General features: G+C 42.9%; 1 protein-coding gene across 1 annotated transcript in view; it reads right to left on the reverse strand.

Annotated features, from left to right (window-relative positions):
• The window catches only part of LOC139638210 (LIM domain-binding protein 3-like), a gene marked incomplete at its 5' end in the record, with an annotated part of 16,696 nt that extends 3,258 nt beyond the window's left edge, over positions 1-13,438 (reverse strand). Inside the window, 7 exons of the mRNA XM_071512262.1 lie at positions 586-706; positions 1,440-1,620; positions 2,935-3,328; positions 4,847-5,136; positions 5,365-5,391; positions 5,883-5,939; positions 13,271-13,438. Coding sequence (XP_071368363.1) covers positions 586-706; positions 1,440-1,620; positions 2,935-3,328; positions 4,847-5,136; positions 5,365-5,391; positions 5,883-5,939; positions 13,271-13,438 — 1,238 coding nt within the window. The remainder of the gene's footprint in view (positions 1-585; positions 707-1,439; positions 1,621-2,934; positions 3,329-4,846; positions 5,137-5,364; positions 5,392-5,882; positions 5,940-13,270) is intronic.
• Positions 13,439-13,502: the final 64 nt, after the last annotated feature.

Genomic DNA, 13,502 nt, shown 5'->3' on the forward strand with positions numbered 1-13,502 from the left:
ATTTTTATCTCACTGAAAGTTACATGTCCCACGATGACAAGTGAAGAGTTTACTTATCGATTCCACCATTACGAGATTTTTTTTCGGAAAGGGAGGGGAAGAGCACCGCTTTGAAACAGCAAGGGAGGAGCCAAGCTAGTTTTAAAAAAAATGGAAAGCTACTGAATGGAGGGGAAAGAGCTTTGAGTCAGTCCAGGTTTTGACAACAAGCTTTAGAAAAGAGGAGAAAACAGCAACACAGCTGCTTCTGTGTGGATGTTGGTTTATATCATGTCTCTCTTTATGTCTCTCCACATAGCACATATTAGTTTCAGGATTGGTTATAGGGTCTGAAATTGTTTATTGCAGGTTTAACTAAATTACATTTATTTGAAAATGTACTAATAAACTACATGTATTTCTCAACATTTGGAAACTCTGCTCTGCCTAAAAGAAGCCAGACTCTGTGTTTTCTCCAAATCATCTGCTGTCCGTTCACCTTGCGGCATCTCCCACTGCCTCTGACCTTGTCGGTGTGTAAAAGGTGTGGTGGTGTGAGCGGTGTGAGCGGTGTGAGCGGAGTCAGCCGTGTGAACGCTGCCTCACCTTTCTCGCAGTACGGCTCTCCGTCCTCCATGTGGAACAGGCTGTTTCCAAAGGCTTTGCCGCAGGCTGCGCACACGAAGCAGGTGGTGTGCCATGTCTGCCGCAGGGCGTGCATCACCTCCTGCACAACACACAGCGGGACAACAGGTGGGACAGGGGATGAGTGGCTGTGTGTGTGTGTGTGTGTGTGTGTGTGTGTGTGTGTCCTGCAGTAAGAGATATGCAGGGCAATGCTTTTTGTGTCCTTAAATGTCCATAAAACCACATTGAACTTAAGAATATTTGCTTCCTGATAATTACGGTAATTTTCCACCTGGCCCTTATTTTCCTAGTTTTTGCCATCATACTGATCGATTCTGATCAAAATTTTGTCAATTACTTCACTGTAGAGCTTTATGTAACCCTCAGTTTGCAGTTCCAATAAAATCCAACTATTTACAGACAACAGTGTGAAAGTTACTGTGTTGAAAGGGCATGTTAAATCGCTTTTTGGGTCTGAGTTTCCATTGGCCCTGTTGGATTGTATGCAAACTGAAAGGTACAAGCTCGACTATGGTGATGATGATGATGATGATGTTGATTATGATGATGATGGTGATGATGATGATGATGATTACATTTATTTATCCCCAAAGAGAAACTTGGTACAATTAAGTAACTGACAAAATTTTGATCCGAATCGATCAGCATGATGGCAAAAACTAGGAAAATAAGACCCAGGTTGAAAATAACCCAAATTATCCTTAAAATTTGACTCAGCGGATATAAATTTAGCACTGAAAATGCACCTGTGTGTGTGTGTGTGTGTGTGTGTGTGTGTGTGTGTGTTTGTGGGCATATACATGCCGTCTCACCCCCATGATCTTGGTGTTGCAGCGGGCGCAGGTCGGGGCGAAGAACTCTCCGTAGCAGTTCTCACAGTAGACGTTGTTCTGCTCCTCCACGAAGCTGACGTCCGCCAGAGACATGTGGCAGTAGTGGCAGTTAAACTCCTCGGGGTGCCAGGATCGCCCCAGGGCCACCAGGAAGGGGCCCCTGACCAGGACAGCCAATAGAGATGGGACGATTTATCGAAATTCAGTATATCGCAATACAAAATGTACGTATCGTAGGTAGAAAAATGAATGGTGATATTAACTCCATTTTATTCTGCTGTAGTACCATATTTCCTCTAATATTGGCCCGGGCCTTTCCCACTGAGCAAAAGACGTGATTTCAACGTTGCGTCTATGCTTTAGCTCTCATATAGCCCAGGATCATTATGGCTATGTATAGACCTATTTTAGACCAAGCAGTAAATACATTATTACAATGAATAAACATCTGTAAATACCAAAAATATGCACCAGAGAAGTCCTGTAGACTAGCCTACAAGACACTTATCTGAGCACAAGAAGTAATTTCAACATTGCGTCTATGCGTAGCTCTCATATAGTCCAGGATAATTTTGTCTATGTATAGACATCTAATAAACTTTCACTTTTCAACCCCATTTAAACTTAATTTAAATGGGGTTTTTTAATTTTAATTTTAATTTTAATTTTAATTTTAATTTAAATTAAAATTAGACATGTTTTAAACGTCTAATCAACGTAAAATTGCTCAGTGGGTTATTTCCCTCAGCTGCAGAGGGTACCAGGCCTTTATTGGAAGCAGGCTTATATTAGAGACAGGCCTTTATTTCTTTATACTTTATAAGTATATTTTAGTACGAAGCCTCCTTGTTTTCTGATCTGCTTCTGTTGGGGTTCGTTAGGTAGCCGTTTTTTTGTTTTTTGTTTTTGTTGTGCATTACCGATAATTACGGTAATCGATGACGGCACGCTCCAGAGACTCCCGCTGGCCGAGCCGTCTTGTGGCATACCGCCATCTTGTGGCGCTTGTACGTTACTACAAACTACAGTTACATTATATAACAGGCACCAGGAGTTTACCGGTACCCACCGTTGTTTTTTCCTTTGTTTTTTTCCCCGGCCTGTATTTGGGGTCGGCCTTTATTTGTTCGTGTCGACCACGGCCCCGGACATTATCGGAGACCCAGCTTTTAATTGACTACCGGCCACTATTAGAGGAAATACAGTATTCACATATGAGACCCTTGACCATCACAGTTTCACAAGCTCTCCATCCAAATTAGATTATTTGTGCTTTGTAATGACGATTTTGAATTGTTGTTTACATTCTAGTGAGCCAATGCCATTGCTAGAAAGATCAAATCGAAGAAATTTTCATTATTGTGCAGTTAAAATTATAAGCATAGATAGAGATGATATAGCATGGTAAAGATAAAAAATGGATAATAATATAAAAAAAATAGAAGAAGCAATTGAAAAAAGTGTCTGCTGTTACCTGATGACGTTGTTGCAGGATCCACAGAGTGGGGCGCGGCCGCTGGCGGCGAACCTCTCCGCCCTCTGGGCCACGCCCCTCGCCACGGGAGCGAAGGGAGCGGGGCTGGGGTTGAAGGGGGCGGGGCTGGGGTTGAATGCGGCGGGGCAAGGGCCTGCGGGCGGAGCCGGAGAGGGGTTGGGGATGTAGGCCGGGGGCGGAGGGGCGGCCTGGGGGAGGGGCTGGACCTTCATGGAGGTGGTGGTGGTCTTGCTGGGGTCGAACTTGTCAGCGAAGGTGTTGTCGGTCACCCAGGGCGGCCGGTTGGAGGAACCTCCCGGGGCGGGAGGCTGGGCCGGGGCCGGGGCCGGGGCCGGGCGCTGGGGTTGGACCGGAGCGGGAGCCGGGGCCGAGGCTGCGAGGCAGGAGAAGCGGTTATCAACCCTGTAATCTGGCGTGTCACACCTAAACGACAGAGGACTGGAGAAATTCCCGTCATACAGCGTGGGATTTCACTGAGTTCACTGAGTCGAAGGCAGCATGGATCGGTTGGCACTGAGTTTGAAACAGGATTCTCACACAAGCCCCCAGATACACCGCTTCTGGTTTTAGCTACAATGCTAGCTACATCGCCAAGTAAAGGTGAGTTACTATATAAACTCTTTGGGTACATTAAACAAGCGAGATAAGAATGGATACAAATTTTGTGGAGGTAATGACAGCCGCAGCACATCTTTAAACCTCGCCTGTGTAAAGGTTTGTTTCACTAGCTGTAGCAATTTCCTTCTTGTTCCTACGACAGTAAACAAGTGAGCACCAGTGTCAGGCTCCGCCCACAGCTCCGCCCACAGCTCCGCCCTTGTGAAATTTGGCTGGTTTGAATGATGATGATGACGGCCCACAGCGCTGCTGCCCTTTTCTGTCCAACTACTCGGCTTAAATTCCTCCAGACCTCCGTTGTTTGAGGGAGATTATTACGAAATTATTAACCATGTGACCCAAGAGCCTGCAGGTTTTTCATTTCAACTAAATACTACACCAGCTGCTTCACTGATTAGTTCATCCCCTCTGGTTGAAGTTGTGCTAATCAATTAACATCCATTGCTTTGCTAAATGAGTCTACTGGCTAGTTATCTAGCTAACAGTTTGTTCAGGTTAACTGAGCTGACTCTTCTCAAGCTACAACTCAGAGTGTTTTGGAGTAGAGACTAGGGCTAAAGACAAGACAGTTTACTGTGTCACCAGTCTCGGAACCCATTGTCTATCGGTCTGAAGACGATTAGACTCTGGGGGTGACGGCCAATATTTCGGGGTTTCCGGTGTAGCCAGCGGACATCCGGGCCAAGACTTCCTCTTCCTGTGCGCCGGTCATTGTTTACAGTCCGATTAGCAACTTGAGACGCGAGAATGGAGTTGGAGTTGAGAGTCGACGTCTCATATGCAGATATCTGTTCATAGAGATTAGCCGAAATGTCGTCCGGACCTAAAACACCTACAAAAAGTATCAATGTTTTTGTATTGTGTGGAGAAACGTTCGACTCGTCGCGTCTCAAGTTGCTAATCGGACTGTAAACAATGACCGGCGCACGGAAGAGGAAGTCTTGGCCCGGATGTCCGCTGGCTGCACCGGAAACCCCGAAATGTTGGCCTTCACCCCCAGAGTCTAATCGTCGTCAGACCGATAGACGATGGGTTCAGAGATTGCTGTGTCACAGTAACCTACATTTGGAAACAAATCCACCTTATCACACTATTCACTTTTACTGAGAACATTACTGAATGGATCTACAGCATTGTACACTATAGTGACAATTCTACAATGTTCTTCCATGTTGGTCCCAGCTGTAGTTGCGAGGAGATTGATGATGCAACTGCAAAATCTACCTGATGAAGATGAGTGAGTAGTCAGGGTGGAGACCAGGTGACATCTTACCTGGCTGGGTGGGGTAGATGCAGGCGGTGCTGACCACCTTGGGAGGGGCGGGGCCAAGAGGGATCTGGATGGAGCTCTGCTGCATGGGCGGGGCTTGCTGCATGGGAGGCTGCTGGTACTGCTGCATGGGAGGCTGCTGGTACTGCTGCATGGGAGGCTGCATGGGAGGCTGCTGGTACTGCTGCATGGGGGGCTGCTGGTACTGCTGCGGGATTGGCTGGTACTGCTGTGGGGGCGGGCCTTGTGGCATGGGCGGAGCCTGGTACATGGCAGGAGCCTGACCGTATTGGCTAGAGAGGGATGAGAAAATGTTGATGGGTGTCACTGTTTCCTAGCTGCATGCATGAGTTTCTACACCGCTAAACCTGAGCAACTTTGACTTACTTTGTTGTAAATGATGGACCAATGAGACAGACAGACCATGAGACAGAAGTCTAGCCTTCTTCTTCTTTGCTATCAAACCTTGGATCCTGACTGGAAATCTTCTTCTGGAACTCTAAATGTGCACACACACTTACCTGAGTCTCCTCCACGTCACCAGACACCTTCTACACGTTAGCGTGAGTTTTAAGAAACCACACCCACAGAGAGAGAAGAGCAGAAAACCAGCCTGGCATCAGAGGGACAGTGTTAGCACAGAGAGCCTCAGTTATGGCAGTCAGAGAGATTCATGGTTATATCACCCCCCCCACTGGCAAAAAACACCTTCAACTTCAGCAAAGACCAGCAGGTTTTATAAGGAAATGTCAAAGGAAGTACAGATGAAGAAGGAGGGATTCAGTGTGTTATTCAGGAGGTTATGTCGTGTTATTGTGGAGGTACAGCGGATATGTGGTCCTGCGTAGCTCGATGGGTGGAGCAAGGTACTAACACCGCCAGGGTTAGGGGTTCAGTTCCCTCCCATGCCAGAAATATGTTCGCTCATGGTACTGCACAGTGCTTCCGAAGAAGAAGCGTCCATCGGACAGCGGATGATCATGTGTTACAGCGCTAAAGCGGAGGGAGGCAGAAGCGACCCGGCTTCCTGTGGCTCTACCTGGCGGCCGCAGGTTTGTGCTGGAGGCGGTAGCCAGCGGCTGACTGTGGCTTCCGGCTGCAGATGTGGATTCAACAGAGACAACAACACCAGAGTCACCATGATGTGTGCATCCTGAGGCCAGGTGCACCTATACCTGCAGGGTGTGTGCGCTGCCCAACACAGTTCTCCTCACATACCGCTGCTGCTGCTTGTATTTCCAGTTCGGTCTTTTTGCCCAAGGTGCAAGATGCAGGCACCAGGAACCAAATTCAGTGCATTTTTGTATTTGGTTTGTTTAGGTTCACACTGCCGTACAAGCAAACCAAACAAAAGTCACATGGACTCAAAAGTAGCTTGTTTATTGGACAGAGTTTTGGCAACCTGTCATCCTGCCAGGTTAGAGATTTTGGCAGTGGAAGGATCACAACAAATCCAATGCCAGTCCCTGTAACTTTAGCTAAGCATGGTGGTCTCTTCTTCTGTGGTGTTCATGCCAGTTAAGAACACATGAAGAAACAGCTGAATATGAGCATCAGTCCAGACTTCATTTTGTTCTGCTAGGCTTTCCAATCTTGAGGAACTGCATCCACCTCCTTCTACTCATAAACCCTTGGGTTTTGGGGTGGTTTCCTGTAGTTGATTCAGATTACGATCACAGAGACTCGCATTTCCAGGCATCTCGGTGCCGTTATTTGGTGCCACCCAAGTTCAGATGGCGTTGTCTCACCTGACCAAACAAATCAAACTAAATGAACACTGCAGAGTTTATTCCGGGTGTGAATGCGCCCAAACTGATCCAAGCATTTTTGTGCAAATTATTATGTATCAAAGTAGAAAGGTGTATGGCAGCAGCAAATTTTGATGACATTTTCTCAATATTTAGAAAAAAATACACTTGCTTGATGCAGAAAAGTTTTTTGTTGATAAAGAACTCATGTGACTAATAGCGATGAAAACGCATTCGTCAAATAAATAGTGACAAAAGTTGGCATAATGGGTCTGATGAACGGTTCGAAAGCAGCTTTGGACATTCTGAAATTTTGTCTCTAAAATCTGTACATTAAATCTGTACTATAAAATCTTGCCATTAGTTGGTACATTTGAATATTACCAAGTACATTTCTTTGTTGCATGAAATATGCAATAATCAGCAATATGCAGTATGAAATATGTCCGACATTAGCTGCCAACAAAGAACAATAACAACTTGCCCAATACTACTCATTTTTTCTCATGTTTTCTGATGTAGCCACATTCTGTATTCAAGAGGCCTTTCTGTTTTATATCACTGCGTAGAAAATATTTAATGACGTTGAAACCGGTCCAAACCATTTCGATCGCATCAGAAAACATTAAAAGAATTCCTAGGTTTTTACAGACCTGAGTGGAGTTTTAGAGATGCAAGGCTTCTGAATCTTCACAGATCACTGAGGATATAACAGTGTCAAGACCAGAGCCAATTATTTCTAATAAAACTTTTAATATTCACAATGAACCCTCCCTTATTACCGCTCTGTACAGCTTGGTTCAACAACCACTATCTGACTATAGGGTTGTGTAGCGAGAAGCCAGATAAATATTTATCATTTTCAGTTGTCATCATCTGAAATAGAGGAATACAGAGGGCAGCACACACACATCTGAGATATAGGTGAACTTGGATTCACTGTGATAATGTAAAACACACAGACAGATACAGTAAAACACACTGTAAATACCAGGATGAAGACTTCTGTAATGGGTCTGATGGGCAGAAGCCTGCAGTTCAAAGCAGATAGATTCACAACTGATTCAACTACCAGGTTTACTTCACACAAACACTCCAAACCATGTACCTCCCTATCCTGTCGGTGTGTGTGTGTGTGTGTGTGTGTGTGGGTGTGCCTGCACGTGTGTGTGTAAGTGTATGCAATAGATGTAAGTAAGGGTGTGTATGTGTTTGGTGTGTGTCTGATGGAGCAAAGTCACTGATCAGGAGCTGTAATATAGGATAATACAGTAGGTATACCTTGAATCTGATCATCACTCAACACACAACCAGCACTACATAATCCATCACCGAGCCAACAGGTTTGGCAAAACCAGTTTCCAGACTAGATTATTACAAACTAGAAGTCTCTTGTTTCCTCCTTCAAAGCTGCAGCCTCCGTAACAGTTTCTGTTTGTTTATTATTTGTCTTCCAGGTTTGATTTTCTGACAAAACGGCATGTGAAAGCAAACGCTTGGAACCAGCACATGAATGCAGCAACAAAATAAAATCGTCTAATGGTGGAAACCCCAGATCCAGATCCAGATCAACACCAAAAACTAATCAGCTGATCCTTGGACCAAGAGAGATCTGTCCACCAGATTTCAGACAAACCTGTTTGACACTTTTTGAGAATTCTTGATAACAAACAGACAAACAGACGAGTGGAAACAGAACCTCTGAAAGTAAAAGCATCACCCCACGGTGAGCCGAGAGGAACAATATTTCGAGCTGATAGAAAGCAAACCCCGTTCACTTCAAATCACCTGATCGGTGGAACAGGATTGTCTTTTTTTGTGATGCTCTGTCAATCCCCCAAAGGAGAAATTCATCTTTTTCATTTGCATCTTAAAGCTGCTAGTCCACATTTTTGTGTAAAAATAAATTTTATCAGCTTAAATCAGGAAGTGAGTCTGATTAAATTCTGGACCAAATGAAATTCTGGGTCAGGTGTGGTCACATGCGCGCCGTCCAGAGAAAACTGGACTCACATACAACCCCCCCCCCCCACACACACACACAGGTTCTGGGTAATGAAATCCTAACAACTTTCAATTACCTATCTAGCAAGTGGCAGTGGGAGATAACAGCTGTCACAAGCTTTAACTCAGAGATCAGATTGCCTGGAGCTGGACTGCTCTAAGAATCAGTAATCCCTTAAAATAACCTTACATTTACATTAATTCACCCCTTAATTCAGGCAAAATGAAGGGAGTTATTAATGGAGGAGATCCCATCAAACCACCTTATACACATTTTTGACTCCTTACGTTCTAATTTAATGTAAACCCTGCATAAAAGGTGTAAAAAAAACCCCCAAAAAACCCTCACCTTGTGCCTCTGTGAATCAACCCATGAATAAATCCTTTTAAAACCCATGATACTAACCTTACTTTTTTAAAGCTATGTTATTTTTAATGGATAATTAATGTTAATGTAATAAGAAATGAAGGACATTTCAGGGATAAAATGAAGGGGTTTGGTGTTAGGTTGAGTTTTCTTGCTCCAGGACCGAACCCTGTCTTCCTCCTCTCTCTGCAGTCAGGTACTGTAATCATATTGGCTCCTAATGTTGGGTAATAGCACTCTGATATTAAAAGCAAGAGGAGATTTTATTTGTTTAGCCATGAGACTCGGTCTGTTGAGGACCTGAACTGACCTGCAGCAGACGGATAAACAGATTTGAGTCACATGCATCATTATAAAATGGAGGATTATTTCCAAACACTATTTATCAATTGAGGCTGTTTTGTCTGCTGAGTTCACTGTCCAGTTGTTTTCCTGGACCGAACAGACTGACTCAACTGTGAATGTTGTTAAAGGGGCTAAACATCGAAATATCAATATGTCAAATTAATATTCATGTCTTGGTATAATTACCGTAAACAAATGAGAGCACGGTAGAGACGATTGGTCGCCTCTATCTCACAGCAGCAGTTTTGTTAGTGTTTCTCCACATGACTTCTCCTCAAGACTACATTTCCCACAAGCCCCGGCAATTCTTGTCCTGGATATCCTACGTATGTAGTTTTCTTTAAAATATCAAATTGATACTGGACTCTTGATTTGTTCTGACTTGACTTGACTTGGTGTTCTACATTTAGACTTGAGACTTGACTTGACTTGGGTTCTGGTGACTTGAGACTTGACTTGACTTGGGTTCTGGTGACTTGGGACTTGACTCTGACTTGTGCTCTGATGACTTGAAAAGGTTTCTAAAGTCTTGACTTGAGATCTTGTGTTTGTGTAAATGACTTAGATTGAAAGTGATGAGATTTGTTCTAGCAGACGACTGAATTTAAATTCTGTTTTCTGAATTTGTATGGAATGATTGAATTTATTGAAGTTGAAACTGATTATAGAAATCAAACTCATGATGCTCTTACCAAGTTTTTATCCTATTAAAACCATATTGCATTGAAAAGTCCTAGATATTTAGTTTTCTTTAAGATATTAAATTGATACTGGACTCTTGATTTGTTCTGACTTGACTTGCTGTTCTACATTTAGACTTGAGACTTGACATTAATGACATGGACTTGACTTGGACTTGACTTGGTGATCTACATTTAGACTTGGGACTTGACTTGAGACTTGAGCCTCAACACTTGAGATTGACTTGGGGCTCGAGCAAAGTTGACTTGCTCACACCTCTGGAAAAGGAAAATGCTGCCAGGTTGAGGCTCTCTGTATTAACACCACTCACACACTGCAGGGATTATTAAAAAAACTCAGCAGTAGAATGTTTTCTTATTCATAAAAGTGAATTTCTGGGTCAGTTTTACTGTTTGCAGTTTTGCAGCAGCAGCACCGCCTTGCATGTTTAGTAATCCATTCATAAAAACACAAAATACCACCTGCTCCAGTCACACAGTTATATAAAATAAATGTTATATGTGAAAATAAGTTAAAATATTAAAAATGTTGCTACAGAACATGTTATATTGTGTCATATGGCATTAGCATTGTCTTTTGGAAGCAAACCAAATGTTTGATATTGAAAACACTCTTTTGGCTTTCTCTGCCATTCTGACATATCTAGTATTGAACTTGCACACAGGTATGGATTATCATGGTGGCTGTTTAATTAACACTTATTTAACCTGCTGATTTTCATTGGATCACAGTAATCACAGCCTCAGTAAAATCATGACTCAATTCAAATGACCAAAACGCAGATTTTGTGAAACCACAATGCTGTTGAGTTTTATGAATAAAGGCCAGTAGCTCTTCTCAGTCTGTGGGTGTTTCTGTTCCAGTCTGTTCCAGTTTCTGTTCTGTTCTACACTGCTGGGAAAAAACCAGCAGCCACCAGAAAATATTGATAAATTCCAGCTGTGGTTAGTTAGTTAGTTAGTTAACCTGCAACCAGCTGCTTCAGCAGGTAACCAACCAGCGTCTGGAGATTTCCTTCTGTTATAGAAATCACATTTGTCTGGTTCACTGACTGTAGCTGGTGAGTTTTAGAAGAGGACTGAAATTTTAGTCTACAAACATTTTTCGGAGGCAGAAATAATCTCATTGGTTGAGTTAAACTTCAGTGGGCGGAGCCAAAGAAACAGTTTTTCAGAAGGCAAGTTAGCCAACTGGCAAACTTGAATGACAAAGAAGGAACTGGTCAAAATTTTTTAGTATAAAATTTATATAGATATAAATGTTAATGACTTCTCTCTTCATTCAGTCCTGACCATGACATCAAGATGTTGAAGGTCAACAGCTAGCTAGCAGCTAACAACTAGCTTACCTAGCTAGCTATAGGCTAGTATGGCTAGTTTGAACTTGAAGGTCAGCTAGCTAACTAGCTAACCTAGATAACTTAGTATGATAGATTGTATTGTTTCAGTTAGCAGCAGAGCGCTAGGCTTTATAATATTAGCTTCCTCCTCTCTTACCTCTTGTCTTTTTCACTGAGCTTCAGTCTAACGTTACTTAGGCAGAAAAACTGTGGTTCTTTGGCTCCGCCCACTGAGGTTTAACTCAACCAATCAGATTATTTCTGCCTCTGAGAAAAGTTTGCAGAACTAAACCTCCACTCTGTGTTTTGCTGTCCATCATCTACTGTAAGCAGTGGAGGGAAAAGTTTCTGTCTTCAACACTTACCTTCAGCTCTACAGATCCAACAAACCCAAAGCTGCACTCTTAAAAAGGACGTGTCATTTTCAACACATCAGCATATATTGTATCAACATGTCAATAACATCATATACTGATAAAACATATGCTGTATTTACTGTTGAAAAGCAACACAGATGTGTGTTGTCCCAAACTTGACAGACAGATGTGTTGAAATTGACCCTTCCTCCTCAGAGTGACAGCGACCTAAGCCCCGCCCACCTGACCTCTCTGTCAGCTCAGTGTTTAACAGTGAAATGAAACCAGTTTCATCATCAAAATCTGATTTAAGACATTCAGCTTGTGGAAAAACAATCATTGAAATCAACATTGATGGACGACGACATCAAACCAAGCAGATGAAAACACCACAGCAGTGAAACACCTGGTGACAAACACACAGCCATGTTGGCAGAGGGACTCCAGACAAGACCAATCAAACCACTCAGACATCAAACCACTCCAGACCTCCAGACCTCCAGACCTGCACACCCACAGGCAGACCTGGGCAAAATAATCATTAAAACAGTTTTGGATACTCAAAAATCATGAAGCTGCTGAAGAACTCAGTGTTTCTTTCCGGTAACAATTTACAATAAGGGAACATTAATTAAGGGTTAGTTAATGCTTAATAAGCATGCTTAATAAGCATTAACTAACCCTTAATTAACAGTTAACTAATGTGTCTGGCAATAATTTACTAATGGTGTTCATGTTAACTAAGGTATTAATTTATACATTATTTAATAGTTTATAAAGATGACTATTAAATAATGTATAAATTAATACCTTAGTTAACATGAACACCATTAGTAAAAGATTACCAGACACATTAGTTAACTGTTAATTATAAGCATTAACTAACCCTTAATTAATGTACCCTTATTGTAAAGTGTTCCTCATACAGCCATCAGATGACATTTGGGGATTATAATATTTCTAATGCTCAGGGTTAGACTTATATGGGTTTCTGAATGCTGATGCAGATGCCAATATTTTTGGATTGAAGCTGCCGATATCTGATAATTCGTGCTGCTATTAAATAGCTCTATACTTGATCATTTCATGTGAAAAAAGAAAATCCCCAAAAATGTCAAATATTCTTGTCAGGGTGGAAAAGCCTCTGAAACATTTAGAGCATCATGGGACACTAAAACTCTCCACTGGCAACGAAAAACGTGTAAACGAGAGTTAAGGAATTTGCTCATCACTGATAATTGTAGTCCGATTTCCCCAATGATTAGCATTTTGTTAGAAAACATCGATATTAAAAATAACTAAAACATCAAAATTCACAAAGATGATGCTGCTGGATGTATTTTAATCTCTGGAACAAAATGTAGTATACCCATTGGGTATCCAGTCATATTTCTATTTAAATATGACTGGGATTGAATGGATGAAAGGGATTTTGGACTCCTATGCTAATAATGACTCAAAATGACGACTTCCGCTCACGGCCTCTACATCAGCTCTGCATCAGTCTAACCTCGGTGACATCATGATCTCACTTCTGCCCAGGTCTGCCGGCAGCTGATTGGTTACCTCTGAGGGGCGGAGGCTATTGGGGCGGGCTCCGCGGCGGGACGGGGACACTGATTGGCTAGGCCCTGAGGCGCAGAGGCGAGCTCATTGGGCGAAGCGGCGGCGGCGGCGGCAGCAGGCAGAGCGGCGGGGGCGGAGCTGGTAGAGACTGGAGCATGCTCAGTAGGGCTACAGCACAGGAAGGGTTAGCACAGTGAGAGAGAGACAGGCAGCTGGGCCAATCACATGTATA

This window comes from Centroberyx affinis, unplaced genomic scaffold, assembly GCF_046629955.1.
Source record: "Centroberyx affinis isolate AG114_WGS23_722 - 3 ecotype Tasmania unplaced genomic scaffold, CSIRO-AGI_Caff_v1 ptg006205l_1, whole genome shotgun sequence".
Taxonomy (NCBI): Eukaryota; Metazoa; Chordata; class Actinopteri; order Beryciformes; family Berycidae; genus Centroberyx; species Centroberyx affinis.